The sequence below is a fragment of the Acipenser ruthenus genome, chromosome 3, assembly GCF_902713425.1.
Source record: "Acipenser ruthenus chromosome 3, fAciRut3.2 maternal haplotype, whole genome shotgun sequence".
NCBI classification, from domain to species: Eukaryota; Metazoa; Chordata; class Actinopteri; order Acipenseriformes; family Acipenseridae; genus Acipenser; species Acipenser ruthenus.
The window spans coordinates 105647454-105665006 of NC_081191.1; the positions used below are offsets into that span (position 1 = coordinate 105647454).

General features: G+C 36.9%; 1 protein-coding gene across 3 annotated transcripts in view; it reads left to right on the plus strand.

Annotated features, from left to right (window-relative positions):
- The window catches only part of LOC117435396 (semaphorin-5A-like), a 156859-nt gene that overhangs the window by 107905 nt on the left and 31401 nt on the right, over nucleotides 1-17553 (plus strand). For all 3 annotated transcript variants that reach the window (XM_059020486.1, XM_059020488.1, XM_059020487.1), the window contains exons 12-14: nucleotides 8110-8227; nucleotides 13545-13726; nucleotides 15916-16059. In XM_059020486.1, coding sequence (XP_058876469.1) covers nucleotides 8110-8227; nucleotides 13545-13726; nucleotides 15916-16059 — 444 coding nt within the window. The remainder of the gene's footprint in view (nucleotides 1-8109; nucleotides 8228-13544; nucleotides 13727-15915; nucleotides 16060-17553) is intronic.

Consider the following 17553-nt stretch of genomic DNA (forward strand, 5'->3'; position numbering starts at 1 on the left):
GGGGATTTTGATATGATAATCATGCATGTTCTGAATGTTAGCGTGGTATTCAATTATATAATGTATAGATTTATCTGTGTTGCAGTAGTTATTGTGTGTGGGGGGGGGGGGGGGGGATAGAAGTATGTTAATTTGTGAATAAAATGTCAACTTTGCTGTACCATGGTGCAAACAAAATAATTGCAGTAAATCTTACTTAATGTATATTTCTATAATTTCATTGATCTCAGATTTTCTATATGAAAAACTTGCATGTTATGGTAACGGTCAATTCATTTTTTTTTTAACTAATTTATTTGAAGCTGTTGCAGAAGAATAGTTATCAAAAGCTGCAGATACTCAAACTTCCTTCAACAGAAAGAGTGCAAGATACTTTAGCCTTTTTAATGTTTAGAAATGTTATGAAAAAATACCATTAAAAATCAAATGTACACTTACCATAATGTGTGCCTCTTTCATATAGGAAAATGGGAGTTCAAAAAATTGATGGTAATAATGGGATGTACTCCTCTTCAGCAATCTTTTTTGGTCCACTGTTTCAGAAGGGCACATTACTAAACAAATAAATCTCTTCCACTACTCAGTCATTCCTGTGGTTGATTTAATTGAATCCTCTTTACTCCAAACCAGGGAATGTATTGTGTATGGCTATTTGTTATCACAGGTCATATTAGTGGTAGAATGAAAGGGTTTACAAAATGCCAACATATTATTGTGTTTTGGTTTCCCATGTGTGTCTTGTTTCTCTTTATCACACCATCAAAACCTATTTTTTTAAACATGTAAGCCTCACATCATTTAAACCTATTCTATTTTTTAAGTTTAAGCTCGGCAAGGTTCATAGCCACAAGCCCAGCAGCTGAATACAATCTTAATGTGCCGTTTCTGGTAAATATTTAAATAAGTAAAAAAAGAGACTCATAGGCAACATAAGGCAGGATTTTCAAAAGTTCATAAATTATAATTCCAGTGTTAATCAAGAAATCGCTATGTTGCATTGATTTTGGCATTTTCAGGCGGTCGTCGTGCCTATTTCTTTATTAAATAAATCGCCTGTGGGAGGGGAGTGGGTGTAGCGAGGTGTAGGACCGGAAGTGACGACACAAACATGAAGTGAGGTTTAAACCTTGTCTGCGTCCCAAACCATTCCCTTGCACCCTACACCCTTCGACAAGTGTACACTTCGTGTGACGTTTTACTGATGTGAGCGAGGGAGTAGGGTGTAGGGTGGAGCTAAAAGTGTTAAATGGGACACACTTCAGCGCCTTTACCTTTGACTGAGCAAGAAGCTTTGCAATCTTTTGTTGTCAGATTGTAGTTTGGAAGAATGGTTGTAGCATTTGCACTATTCCTGTTCCAAAGAACTGTGGCAAGGATTTTGTGAAGTAGGAGGTGCCTATTGCCCTACTGAGCAAACAAGAGGTATTTAGAACATTTTACTTGTATATGGTTATTTTTAAACTTTGAGAGAATTTGAAAAACTTTGATATTGGTTAATAAAATGCAAACTTTGCCACATCTTACAAACATGTACTTAATAATGTAGCCTAATATTTACATTTGTTTGTTTTAAATAATATTTTAAATAATAAGATATCTATTTTACTTTAAATCGATAGGTAATATATTTTACTTTATTATTATTATTATTATTATTATTATTATTATTATTATTATTATTATTATTATTTATTTCTTAGCAGACGCCCTTATCCAGGGCGACTTACAATCGCAAGCAAATACAAATGCATTCAAGTGTTACAATACAAGTAATACAATAAGAGCAAGAAATACAATAATTTTTGTTCAAGTGTGACAAACCACAATTCAATAATACAGCAGATAATAGTGATAGTTACATCAGGATATGATTAAATAGTGATAGTTACATCAGGATATGATTAAGTGGCAGATTACAGTATTCTGAAGTATTAAATGCAGTAAAATAGGGGGCAGATAAGAGCAAAATAAAGCACATTTAAATGAAGGGTGATAGTGTCCCAGGATACAACAGAGGAGTTCTACAGGTGCTGTTTGAAGAGGTGAGTCTTAAGTGATACTTTATATTAAGTATCACTGTGAAATGGCTAAAAGTTATACACTCATTTATTAATCACTGCACAAACATATAATGGAAATGACAAAAGTGTGCAGGCTACATAAGTTTCAAAAGTCACTCCCAGCCCAGCTTCGCAGGGTTTCTTTTCCCCCGTGAAGAAGACATTGTTTTCCGCACGCAGCTGTTTTAGGGTCTCTTCCTCTGCTCTGTCCCTGTATTTCGTAAAAAAAATAATAATAATTTTGAAATATATTGCTCGCTTATATCATATCCTAGTTTTGTAGCTACCTATCTAGTTAATTAATTAATTGATAGATAATTAATTCCAGCAATCGATATGTACTGAAAAGATTTTTCGCTGTACTTTCTAATCATATATTTAAGTCGAGATCATAGACTCAATACAACATACATTTCACAAATAATTTGCTTGTTAAATAACTTAACAATATCAACAATTTCCTAGCTAACTACATTTACATTATATTTATGTGCAGCCGCGTCTGCCATGTTTGCAATTTGTTCCCACTTGTATCCGCCTTTAACGCAAAGAGTTCTGGGACTTCAGCACAAAAACACTTCCGCAGAGGTCAACTGTTTTGTACACTCAGTCGAAGGGTGCAGTGAAGGGCACAGAAAGCTCCCTTCACTCGTTCCCTAAGGAATTGGGACAACCCTTAAGATGGCGAACAGTACTTCTGCCCCTCAAGGGAAGGTAACGAGCGAGCAAGGGTGCGGTTTGGGACGCAGCCCTTGAGACCCAGTGCTGATGGTGCAGCTGGGCAGGGTTTTATTAAAATCAGTAAAGGTCATCAAATCAAAGTTTCTCAAATAGTCCAGTAAATAATACGCAGGTATTTCACAAAACAAAACAAACAACCACCCAGAGTATCAGCAATAATAAACAGGGTTTCAAAATAAAAAGGTTAAACAATAAAAACAAAATAATCCCACAGCGTTTGACCGCAAAGAGTTGCCTCTGGCTGCTGCAATGGGTCCTGGGTGTTGTTAAATCAGGATTAGGAGAGCGAAGGCTGGAACTGCCCAGTCCCACCTCTGCAATCAGCCTGTGGCCCCGTCTCCACCAATCTGAGAGAACAACACAGCTCATTGCAATTGCGTGACTCAACAGCCTTGCAGTTCCGCGTCCAGCCAGACCCGTAACCTCCGGTATCCCCGGACGCTGCTCGTCTGGCCCGAATATGGACAGTCCTACACAACGCTGCCAGCGGTCGGGAAGGTGGATTACGCCAGGGGTTCCTTCTTTTCCTGTCACATCGCTCTAATGTGATTTCCGAAAATTATGTCGATTTATGAAATAATGTTAATATCTTAACGAGCAGTAGTTCTTGTGACTATTTCTTTTGTTTGTGTTGAAATTTAAAAGCAAATCCGTGTTGTCATAATTTAGGAGTTAAAATCAGCACTTGGAAAAAGAGGGTTTTAATTAACGAAAGAGTATATTACTCACCTTGAAACAGACATTTAACAGACTGCGTCTGACGCCGACGATACAGAGAGAGAGAGTGGACCAGGGTTAATTTCTTACAGACTACCTCGATAACTCAATATTTGTAGTTATGAACATATTTTAGCCTTTTCTATACTTCTGGCTATGAATGAGATTTATTCACTTGTTTTAACCATTTGTTACCTTACGGAACATTTGTTGTATTGTTAAAGTGATACACCGTTATTTGCACCCAGTGTAATATTGCTACCAAGACATTATCAATGCAACTGTAGCCTATTTGAATTCTGCATACACACATTATATGACAGCAGACATCTACTGTACATTTAATCTGAATTATGCAACTGAAATCTTGGCATAGAAAACGACATATTGGATATTACAATAAAGTTTCCTTAGGTGATTGCGGATTTGCAATGCATCTTTAGCTTTTAACAGCTGTGTGTTATCCACACAAGAACGAAAAACAAGCATCAAGGACACACAGCGATGCACTGGGAATGTGATCGAGATCATTGACATGGATTTTGCCTAAATGTATTTTGTAATGTTGTCTGACCCCCACACTTTACGTACAATGTACACGTTCACCTTCACACGGTTGTATGCATATACAATGTTTTTATAATACTCTAAGTGTTCAGTGGCTATCGTAATATTAAAAACGTAATAAATATGTAATGAAGTGTTACATATATGGTATACATGAATAATAACTAACAACTACAAACAGCAATGGCACTTGAAATGTATGTACAGTATTTATAGCCTACAATCGTACATACTAAAATACATACAAAAGAAAATGTCATCATAAGAAAATAAATTACAACCAATATACATAGATGGCTTCCGGTATATTTTTCTTTTTAACCAAAAAAAGATTGCAAAATGCACATTAAAAGAGTTGTAAACAGTAAACTGTGGCAAAACCTACCCCCAGAACGAGGGAACATTACTGATGTTTTTTTTGTTTTTTTTAATCCGTGCCGTTTGATTTTTACCCACACTCCAGATAATCGTAAATCAGCATTTTATATGTGAAGTGTTCTAAATAAATGTACATTCTGCATGACATAATGCATGAAGTAATTCAAAGAGCAAGATAATCAGCACACTGCTATTTGAAGAGTGGCAATAAAAAAAACAATGCAAAATCACAATTATGTGAAAAAACTTTTATTTATAGAAGAACAGGCAAAAAAAAATACTTATATAGTGCAAAAAGTGCTCAGTGCAAACGTTTTGGTCGCATGACCATCCGCAGTGCTAATGAATTAGGAACACCTGAGTATTTAAGGTCTTAATTCAATTAAAGATAAATATCAGAAGTCAGGTGTTCAATCAGAAACAAAACAACATGTACACAGACCAATTCATATGTTAATATACTGATAGACATTAGAGGAAATATATTACTAAATACTATTGTAAAATGTCATTATGGGACGAGTTACAGAAAAATAGCAAAATAGCAAAGATAACAATGAAATAAATCCTAAGTTAAATACATCATGTTGTTAATTACTGAATTTTAAGATCTATTAATTAGACTATTTCAATTTATCTAGATCTACTAAAACAAAAATAATAGACATGAATAACACTGATGTTAATATTCAGAAAATATGTAAATACTATATAGACATAAACATTAGTGACCATGAAGTCAAAAGTCTTAAGTATAGCATCATGAATTAATTATCAAATAAACATTAATGATAAAGAGAATACAGAAGGAAATAAAATAATAAGAACAATATTAATTATATAGTATAGGTAACATGATAGTCCTAGTTCTTCATTAATACCTTTTGGCTGTACTGTTTTGAGATAGAAAATCCTTGTTGCTTCACATTGAAGTAGTTTTTGATTCAAGTCACCCCCTCTACGAGACTGAAATAATCTTTGTACACCACAAAAGTCTGAAATGGAATTATTTACTTCAGCAAAATGTCGAACCAGTGGCGGATGTACCTCTTTCCTACGGATGGCACTTTTATGTTCATTAATGCGCACCCGTAGTTCTTTTGGTTTTACCAACATATTGTAAGTTACAAGGGCAAGAAATTAAATAAACTACAAAATCAGATGTGCAGGCAATGACTTGTGAAATCTTGTATTCTTTGTTAGTTAGATGACTTGTAAAGGTTTTAGTTTTAATAGCATTGTCACAAGCTGCACATTTCCAACATGGAAAGAATCCATTTATCACTGTACCCCAGTTTTAATTTTTAGCTGTATCTTTAAAAGAATTGGCTTTAACAAGAATATCCCACATATTTCTGCCTCTATAGTGTGTAAAAAGGGGCATGGATTGAAATATTTTGCTGCCAATAGTATCAGTTGATAAGATATGCCAGTGGTGTCTAATAGTATTTTTAATCTCATGACTGTGTGTAGTAAATGTAACAAATGGAAGAGAACTCTTTGTTGTTCTTATTCACATGAGGATTTGTATCTATGTTTTTAACTTTGAAGAGAGCTTTATCTAGCCAATCCCTTGGGTAATTCCTAGATATAAATTGGTCATACATTTTGCCAGCTTCAATATCAAAATCTTCAGATTTAAAACAAATTTGTGTGAGGCGTAAAAATTGACTATAGGGAGTCCCCTTTTGAGTGGTACAAAGTGAAAGCTAGAAGCATGCAGAATACTGTTTTTATCCTGACCTTGAATGTATCATATTCCAAACTAAAATGAATAGAGGAAATCCAACAATTAAAATAAGCTCTAGATCAGTACCAGACCATAACAGGAAAATATCATTGATATACCATTTTCACATGATGATGTTATCTATAAAAGGATTATGTCCTTATATATTGTTGTATTCGAGAAATCCCATAAAGAGATTGGCATAGTCGGGTGCAAATGAAGCTCCCATTGCTGTGCCCTGAATTTGTAAATTAAAATCTTTCTCAAAGAGAAAGTAATTTTTGTTGAGAACCATATGTGCCCTCTCAAGTAAAAATACAGTTGGTGTCTGGATGTCACTTCTCCTATCAAGATAGAATTTAAGAGCATTGAGACCATCACCATGTGGAATATTGGTATTTAGACTTACAAAGTCAAGTGTAGCTAAAATAACATTTTCATTTGGTAATCTTACATTCGATAATTGACCAATAAAGTCACCTGTATCCCTTAGATATGAAGGTAACTCAATAACAAGGGGTCTCAAGAAAGAATCAATATAATTGGAAAGAGGTTCAATGAGAGAACCAATTCCTGAAACAATGGGGCGGCACAAAATGCACACTTTTAAATTAAGTTTACAAATTATACACAACACAACGTAGTGGACAAAAAAATGGAAACACGTGGGTAAATGAGGGACACCAAGTATATTGAAAGCAAGGGCTTCCACACAGGTGTGGCTCATGCGTTAATTAAGCAAATAACATCCCAGCATGCTTAGGGTCATGTATAAAAATGCTGGACAGGCCTGGTTGCCTATAATCATGGCTAGCATGGCTGCAAGAGGAGACCTCAGTGACTTTGAAAGAGGGGTGATTGTTGGGGCGCGTTTGGCAGGCGCTTCAATGACCAAGACAGCTCAACTTGCTGATGTTTCACGAGCAATGGTGTCTCAGGTGATGTCGGCATGGAACTCCGAAGGAAAGACATCATCAGCAAAGGGCAACAGTGGGTGGAAGTGCATACTCCAGGATCGTGATATCCGTGCATTAATTCGAAGTACAAGGCAAAACAGGCGAGCAACTGCAGATGAATTGACTGCAAATTTCAACCTGGGGCGCAAGCAGCCAGTTTAATCAAAAACGGTCCGCTGAGAACTCCACAGAGCGGGATACCATAGTGGCCCAACGCCCTATTAAGTGACTTTACATTGGTGTTTCCATTTTGTTGTCCACCACCTGTATGTTTTATTTCCATTTGGCTGCTGCTCGCTGGTGGGAGAGCCGCCTCCCTGTATGCTAGTAGTTTCCATAACAGCGAATTATGCTTCCATTTATTTTTCTTGATCTTGTTAACATGCATTTTGATTAACGAGTTCCCCTAATTTAGTCGTTGAGACAGGAAGTGATGTAAGAGACCTGCGACAATTAATCTTTTTCACGAAAAATGTGTTTATTAACAGCCTCATTGACAATTTCAAAGCATTACATTGATTTAATTAACACATTTCTTTTGAAAATCACTTGCTACTACAGCTCTCGTTACTATACCACGAGTTTGATACAATAACACTGTTTTTTAAAAATCCTGCCCATAAGCTTTTGGCAAAAAAAATGTAAAATAAGTTTCAATCATGTAATGAAAATTGATTTCATGTAATGGAAATCAGATAACATGAATGACGGGTGGTTAAGAGAAAAAAACAATGTTTTAAAACCCTTTCAATTCAACCTTTAATTTAATCTGAATTAATTAGGAACCATTTCATTATGATACAAAAGTGATTGATTCTGCTAGGGTCACACCCTGTTGCCTTCAACGTTCCAGGTTTTGTCATATCCTTCCACAATGATGAAATATTCAGATATGCAACGTGTCAGTGAAAGCTGAGAGGTGAAAGTTCAAGTATGTGACCTCTCCATTTGATATTTTCAGTGCCTGTGTTGGAGCCCGGGACCCCTACTGTGGCTGGGACCTGGTGCTGAAGAAATGCACAACCCTGGATGAGAGTCTCAGTATGAGTCAATGGGAGCAAAGCATCACAGAGTGTCCGGTAAGTACTCCATAGAGACAGAACCAGATAAACACCAGGTAGTCAGGGATACAAGCTTAATCTACCAAAGTGTGACATTGGCTGTAGTAGGAGATTCTACAGCTATGGCCAAAAGTTTTGCATCACCAATAATTTTAGGATTGAGACATCATTTTTATATATATATATATATATATATATATATATATATATATATATATATATATATATATATATATATATATATATGTGAACATAATTTAGATATTTTATTTAACATCATGTAATCAAAGAAACTACAAAATTATTTTGGAAAAGTCTACTGGAAGCTATAATAGTAGTACAGTAATTCATGTTAGATTTTGAAATGTCACATTTATCAGTATATGGGAAACTACATAGCGGTATGGAATTCAATATGTTAACATAACATTATTCAGCAGGTTTCATATGACTTTATGAAGCAAAATGTGTTAATTCTACAGGATGATGCAACATATTTGGCCATAGCTGTATACCAGTAATAGAAACTGGCTCTTATCCAGTTTAAAATAACTTTAGCAGAGGCAGAAGTGTTAAAGGGACTAGTAGCTCTTAAAATAAGCAAATCCCCTGGGCTGGATGAGATCCTCCCAATACTACTCAAAGAAATGAAAGAAGTTATTTACAAACCACTAACTAAGATCATGCAACAGTCTCTTGAGACAGGGGTTGTACCAACAGACTGGCGAATTGCAAACGTAATACTGATCCACAAAAAGAGAGCCAAACCCGAACCAGGTAACTACAGACCAATAAGCCTGACTTATATTATATATAAACTTATGGAAACTATAATAAGATCCAAAATGGAAAATTACCTTTATGGTAACAGTATTCTGGGAGACAGTCATCATAGTTTTAGTAAAGGGAGATCGTGTCTAACTAACCTGCTTGATTTTTTTGAGGATGCAACATCGACAATGGATAATTGCAAAGCATAAGACATGGTTTATTTAGATTTCCAGAAAGCTTTTGACAAAGTCCCGAATTAAGATTAATTCTCAAACTGATCGCAGTAGGGATTCAAGGAAATGCATGCACATGGATTAGGGAGTGGTTAACATGTAGAAAACAAAAAGTACTGATTAGAGGAGAAACATCAAAATGGAGCGAGGTAACCAGTGGTGTACCACAGGGATCAGTATTAGGTCCTCTGCTCTTCCTAATCTACATTAACGACTTAGATTCTGGTATAGTAAGCAAACTTGTTAAATTTGCAGACGACATAAAAGTAGAAGGAGTGGCAAGCAATGTTGCAGCAGCAAAGGTAATTAAAAATGATCTAGACAGCATTCAGAACTGGGCAGACACATGGCAAATGGCATTTAATATAGAAAAGTACTGCACGCAGGTAATAAAAATGTGCATTATAACGATCATATGGGTGATACTGAAATTGAAGAAGGAATCTATGAAAAAGATCTAGGAGTTTATGTTGACTCAGAAATGCCTTCATCTAGACAATGTGGGGAAGCTATAAAAAAGACCAACAAGGTGCTCAGATATATAGTGAAAAGTGTTGAATTTAAATCAAGGGAAGTAATGTTAAAATTTTGCCATTCTTTAGTAAGACCTCATTTAGAATATTGTGTTCAGTTCTGGTCACCTCGCTACAAAAATGATATTGCTGCTCTAGAAAGAGTGCAAAGAAGAGCGACCAGAATTATTCCTGGTTTAAAAGGCATGTCATATGCAGACAGGCTCAAAGAATTGAATCTATTCAGTCTTGAACAAAGAAGACTATGCTGCGATCTGATTCAAGCATTCAAAATTCTAAAAGGTATTGACAATGTCGACCCAGGGGACTTTTTCGACCTGAAAAAAGAAACAAGGACCAGAGGTCACAAATGGAGATTAGATAAAGGAGCATTCAGAACAGAAAATAAGAGGCACTTTTTACACAGATAATTGTGGGAGTCTGGAACCAACTCTCCAGTAATGTTGTTGAAGCTGACACCCTGGGATCCTTCATGAAGCTGCTTGATGAGATTCTGGGATCAATAAGCTACTAACAACCAAACGAGCAAGATGGGTCGAATGGCCACCTCTCGTTTGTAAACTTTCTTATGTCATTATGTTTTTATAGAAAATTGCTGTTAACTCTTCTGTGTCATCTAATATTCAATTGAATTAACTACACTGGTTTACATTTGTCATATTTATTAGAAGTCATGAGGTCAATCAGCTCAGGTATGTGAAACTATGTACTCAAACAAATAATGTGTTCAAATTTCAAAAATTACAAAGATTCGTAACTGTTGGAATTCAATTTTGTCTTGTAAAAAGACTTTGTAATCAAGCCCTTTCTAAAATGATTACTGTTTCCAAGCCTTTGATAGTACATGCTGAGTTTCAATGACCTCACACTGCTGGAAGTGCCAGCCTAGATGACAGTTAGAGCTGTTGGACCAAGCAGCAAACCCTGGACACTGGTTCAGTTTTCTCTGTCTGTGTTCACATTGTAGGTATATTTATCATTTTCACGGGAAGTCAGCCTGCCACAGAGTTATTGTTTCAGAGTTACAACTAAACAGCCTAAGAACTAACCCAACTTTCCAGTCCAATGGTGACTATACTTGTTTCTTGTGATTATCTTGAATTTGTAGAGACCAGTTATGGTAATATGTTAATGTGTTGTGTTATCGTTGTTGCTTGGCTTGATAAAACCTTAGACATCTGTATGCTCTGCAGAGAAAGCACCTGTCTAGTTCTAACATACTATTGTTCATAGATGTATTTATATTCCTTTAAAGTGCAATTTGATGTCATGATCAGACAACAAAGCGTGATTTTTTTTTTTATTGATTGATCTACAAATGACCAATAAACAAAATATATTTTGCTGGCCAGGTTTCCTGTTCCATTTAAGTAATTTTAGCTAACAAAATAATTCCATAAATCTTACCTGTGTTGCACTTATATTCACTACACAGGTCGCAAATCTTCAATTTTGAAAGAATCTCATTTTAAATAAAGATATCTGGCACAAATTTATGTTAAAAAAAGATTATCAGTTTCTATGTTAAACCTCAAACCATGACCAAGCAAGTGCAACACTAACTGAAAGAATGGCTTGCAAACAGAGACACCTTTCACCAAATATAGTATCTATGTAATCGATCTGAAATGCTACATTAGAAAATGACTTAGAAACACTACAGAGGTTTGTGGATTTGTGCCTCAATGGACACCTCGTTCCAAGTCAATATTTGCTTTTTGATTATTAGTCTCACATTCAACATCTGTGTGAGCTTCCCTGTAATGAAAAAAAAAAAAAAAATCAGACTCATTGCATCTTGGTAGCAGCAGCAATTAACCATGGAACTGTCAACAGGGAAGCTTGCACAGGTGTAGAATGTGAGACTAATAATCAAATTACACTTACAAATTCTCTCTCTGTTACCTTTACTGTCACATGAATGATGAAAAAAGTCCTTGTGGGGGACTAACCCTGGAATGTGTTATATTTTAATATAAATAAGTTAATGCAGCTATCAGAACTAAAGTGAATTAACGAAGAAAAACTGCTTGCTAGAAGTGTAACACTACTGATAAACTAAGCTGCTTATATACAAAATCAACAACACTCTGCACGCAAATAAAACAAAAATAATAAACATTTTTATTTTGGTTTTATTCGTAAAAGAGCATTAGGAAAATGCTGTACTGTGTTTAAATATTGCTTACTACTAATATTACCACTGTACTAGTACTGAATGTTTGACTATTGTACTATTACATTGTAGCTGTACTACTGTATTAATAGAGCACAGTACTGTAGCACAGATCAATAGTACTACTATAGTACAGTATAGTACAGTACAATAGTAATACTATATTACAGTAGTATAGTAGTACAGTTCTATAGTACTACTGTGTATACAGTATACTATAGTATTCTCATTTTACTATAGTACAGTACTGTAGTGTTTTTATGGTAATACTAAAGTACTTTTTGTAAGGGTTTAACTGTTTATCCCAAAACTGTTTATAAAAAGAACTGCTCAAAAATGATATTATCTCTGGAAAAAAGTACAGAAGGGGGTTGTTAAAAAACAAAATTCAAATCATGACTCCATTTTGCAGAGGGCTTCTGCTCCAGATGATTAACATGTTACTTTGATTTCAATCCAGTGATTTTATCGAACAGGGATTATCTTGACCTGAATCATTCAGTGCCAAATAATGTAGTATTGTAAACTTCTGTGTTATTCCGGGGGCATGAATGAGGGCTCCTCCTCTTACTTTCTTCCTACCAATAACATCTGCTAATCCACTATTTAAACCCCAAGCTTGCATTGCTCTCTGTCTTGTGTTTTTGTTTTCCATCATCCTCCCCTCTCCCACTAAGCTTCCTCTGCTATTCGGCTACTCCACCTTGCAACTGCGCCCTCTTCTGCAATGGTCTCCCTCTTGGGGGTAAGTGAAGCTCACTTCCCAACCTCGGAAGCCCAGCCGCCACTGGATTTGTCCTCCGCAAGGAAGGTTCTCTGACAGCCAAGGTGGACCCCCGGCCAAATGTATTTATCACTGACATCTCCCATTTCTCTCATCTAGACCCCCCTTGGGGGATGGAACGGTTGCTTCCCAGCCTTGGAGACCGATCGGTTTGGTCTCACCTCCTCGAGGGCGGCTCTCCGTGAGCCAAGGGGAATCTCCCTACTATTTAAGTTATAAGCACATATCTTCCATTAATTCCCGAGGTCCCTTACTACACGCAGCCCTCGATCATGCCCAGTGAATAATACTGCAAATCATTCTCTGATATACTGTAACACCATTGCCAATCTGCTGGGCACATAAACTGATTGTTCAGTTTCCCAGCATCAGTGCCAATTTTCAAGAGATGCAGCATGGGCCAGACATGAACCAGACAAGTGAAACGTTTCAAGGACACATACCATATGTTAGAAAGAAATGTGTGTTGTAACCTGCAAATTCAGAAACATGCCCAAGTACAAGAACGTAACAGTAACTGAAAAATTGGCAACGATGGGCAGCAAGGGCAGCAAACAATAGTGTAGAACACTGGTTGTGCTTCTGTATAAATATTGGCATGTTAAGCAAACTTTTTAATTTTTTAGGTGACCTAGACAAAAGTACCATATGCACAAGCTTTCAAGACTTCAAAAGTCTCTTAGGTTTTAAAAGTGTATATATTTGTATACATATTTTAGCTGATCCTATTAAAAGTTATATACTCTATATTCATAGAGCTGTTCACATTACATTTCTTCATTATATAAAATAAAACAATGCAATATTAAAATTGGATTTTTTGTTTATTTGTTAACAGTCAAAGAATATGACCATTGACGGGCACTATGGAGATTGGTCACTATGGAAATCTTGCAGCCACACTGATGGCAATAGTGTTGGTTCCTGCCACTGCAGGACTAGATCCTGTGACAGTCCAGCCCCACAGTGTGGTGGTCAGCTGTGTGAAGGCCCAAGCATGGAGGTTGCCAACTGCTCCAGGTACTTTACAATTATGGAAATCAGCTTTTTTTAAAATTCTATTTTCATTAAACAAAGATGAGATTTGTTATGTATAATGCATATCAGTATTTTAATTTACATATTGAAATATATACAGACATGCTCAAATTTGTTGGTACCCTTACAGCTCATTGAAATAATGCTTAATTCCTCCTGAAAAGTGATGAAATTAAAAGCTATTTTATCATGTATACTTGCATGCCTTTGGTATGTCATAGAATAAAGCAAAGAAGCTGTGAAAACAGATGAATTATTGTTTAGTCTACAAAGATATTCTAAAATGGCCTGGACACATTTGTTGGTACCCCTTAGAAAACATAATAAATAATTGGATTATAGTGATATTTCAAACGAATTAGTTTCTTTAATTAGTATCACACATGTCTCCAATCTTGTAATCAGTCATTCAGCCTATTTAAATGGAGAAAAGTAGTCACTGTGCTGTTTGGTATCATTGTGTGCACCACACTGAACATGGACCAGAGAAAGCAAAGGAGAGAGTTGTCTGAGGAGATCAGAAAGAAAATAATAGACAAGCATGGTAAAGGTAAAGGCTACAAGACCATCTCCAAGCAGCTTGATGTTCCTGTGACAACAGTTGCAAATATTATTAAGAAGTTTAAGGTCCATGGAACTGTAGCCAACCTCCCTGGGCGCGGCCGCAAGAGGAAAATCGACCCCAGATTGAACAGAAGGATAGTGCGAATGGTAGAAAAAGAACCAAGGATAACTGCCAAAGAGGTACAAGCTGAACTCCAAGGTGAAGGTACGTCAGTTTCTGATTGCACCATCCGTCGCTTTTTGAGCGAAAGTGGGCTCCATGGAAGAAGACCCAGGAGGACTCCACTTTTGAAAGAAAAACATAAAAAAGCCAGACTGGAATTTGCTAAAATGCATATTGACAAGCCACAATCCTTCTGGGAGAATGTCCTTTGGACAGATGAGTCAAAACTGGAGCTTTTTGGCAAGTCACATCAGCTCTATGTTCACAGACGAAAAAATGAAGCTTTCAAAGAAAAGAACACCATACCTACAGTGAAACATGGAGGAGGCTCGGTTCTGTTTTGGGGCTGCTTTGCTGCGCCTGGCACAGGGTGCCTTGAATCTGTGCAGGGCACAATGAAATCTCAAGACTATCAAGGCATTCTGGAGCGAAACGTACTGCCCAGTGTCAGAAAGCTCTGTCTCAGTCGCAGGTCATGGGTCCTCCAAAAGGATAATGACCCAAAACACACAGCTAAAAGCACCCAAGAATGGATAAGAACAAAACATTGGACTATTCTGAAGTGGCCTTCTATGAGTCCTGATCTGAATCCTATCAAACATCTATGGAAAGAGCTGAAACTTGCAGGCTGGAGACGGCACCCATCAAACCTGAGACAGCTGGAGCAGTTTGCTCAGGAAGAGTGGGCCAAACTACCTGTTAACAGGTGCAGAAGTCTCAATGAGAGCTACAGAAAACGTTTGATTGCAGTGATTGCCTCTAAAGGTTGTGCAACAAAATATTAGGTTAGCGGTCCCATCATTTTTGTCCATGCCATTTTCATTTGTTTTCTTATTTACAATATTATGTTGAATAAAAAATCAAAAGCAAAGTCTGATTCCTATTAAATATGGAATAAACAATGGTGGATGCCAATTACTTTTGTCAGTTTCAAGTTATTTCAGAGAAAATTGTGCATTCTTCGTTTTTTGTGGAGGGGTACCAACAAATTTGAGCACGTCTGTAAATCATGTACAATATATATGGTAAAATATTGTGATAGCATTAGTATATCAAAATATAAATATGTTATCACTAATACCATTGAATCTGCCCTTGGATGCAATAGCAAATTAGTACAGAACTGTTGTTATTGTACAACCATTTCATTCCCATTACACATCATTTGATGCAGTATAAAGGCACCTATTTCTCCATATCTGTCAAGTTAGTTGAGTCAGTAAGCAACTGTCCATTGTCAGACAGCTGTTTGTTATTATTTATATTTACTTGTGTTGCATTCCTCTGCCATGTTCCTTGCATATAAGAGTTCCAATCATCTGCAGTTAGTTTTTTTAACTAGATTATTTTAAACTAAACCATGATAATATGAAGACTGCCACCATTAGGTGGTATTTACCATTGGAATTTTGGCTCACCACTAATGGCAGCACTCTTTGGTCAGGAATGGAGGCTGGACACCTTGGACTGTTTGGTCTCCCTGCAGCACTACTTGTGGTATTGGCTTTCAGGTTCGGCAGCGCTCCTGCAGTAACCCAAGTCCTCGACATGGAGGAAGAGTCTGTGTGGGTCAAAACAGGGAGGAGAGGTATGTATCAGCACATTCCCGAATGAGAGGGAAACTTAATAGCTTTGCAGCACTGCAGGTAACAGAACTGTAGAACATGTCCAGAATTATCTGTGTCAAGGGTACTATTTATATATTTTGTATGTTAAACAAATTAAAAGAGAGGCATTTGCGACGTGACATTTTCTTCATTTGATAAAACCTCACAGATGCACAGTAACTGGGAAGTATTATCTGGCAAATTATTAGTTCCGGTGAGGTCTAAGGATGTTTGAGGTTGCCTAGTAACCTGCAGTGCCATTGAGAATTACAAAAACAAAACCATTTTCAGTTTCTGCTAGTTAAGGCTGTAGCATCTATTTTGAGTATTCTGATAGCTATTTTGTTTTAAGATCCAGAATCAGCAGGCATTTCTCAAAATGATATTTTACAGTTTTAGTTGTGGATAAACTGATTACTAAGCCTGCAACCCTAATTTCATGTTGAGGTCATTTCTGGTAGGAAGCACAGGGTTTCAAATTGATACTTCTTGATAAGTATGTATGTGTCTGGGAGGCTTTTCTGACATACATGTAGTGCACCATACCTTTTTAACTCTACTACTGTACAAATATCATTGCAACACTTCTGCCTTCAAGGATGGAGATTAAACAATCTGGTGAGCCTGTTCACACTTGTCAGTGCTAGAGATTTTGAGGGGCCAAAATGGAGGACGAATCCCCCATGGTTGTATGTTAGAGTAGCTGTATCATGTTACAGGCTGGACAGTTGTCGTTCCATTTTGAACATTATTGTTCAAAATGCTGCAGCCATAGTGCTTACTCGCACACATTGTTAACAAAGCATTACTGTGGTTCTTAAATCACTGCACTACTTTGACAGGACGAAAAGCTGGAAGCAGTCAGAACAATGTTTTGTCTCCTATGGGGAGAAGTCCAATGGTCTAGCCCTGTCTTTTTAGGGGCTGTTCATGTGGGTAGCAGACACGGTCAGGATTGCCTATGAGCTGGTCAACTTGCCCCCTCCAGAAAACCTCACTGCCCATTCCACTAGGTGCATGGCAACTTCGTGGGCTTTATTCTAGGGTGCATCTGTCGGAGACATTTGCAATGCAGCAATGTGGCCTACTCCCCATACCTTTACTAGGTTCTACACACTTAATGTCGTGGATCCTCAAAACCCTGTTTTTGGAACTAGAGGATTAAGGGCGGCTTCTCAGTCGACCCTTACAACACAGGCATAGAGGTGAGTTCTCCATCAGTTTTTTCACCCAGCTATTTGTTACTAGGGTTCTGTATGGTAAAGCATAGGGCAGCCTCTTGGCTTCGTCTTGTAGCCTTCCATTCATTCTACAATCTTGCCTTATGGCAATGGTTACATTTCATACTTGAAAGGGAATGTTAGGTTATTATCATAACCCTGGTTCCCTGAAATAGAAACCTTCAAGGTCGCTGCGTCCATGATTCCAGCAGGCTTGAAGAAAGAATTATGCTGAGATCTGTGAGAGCAGTCCTT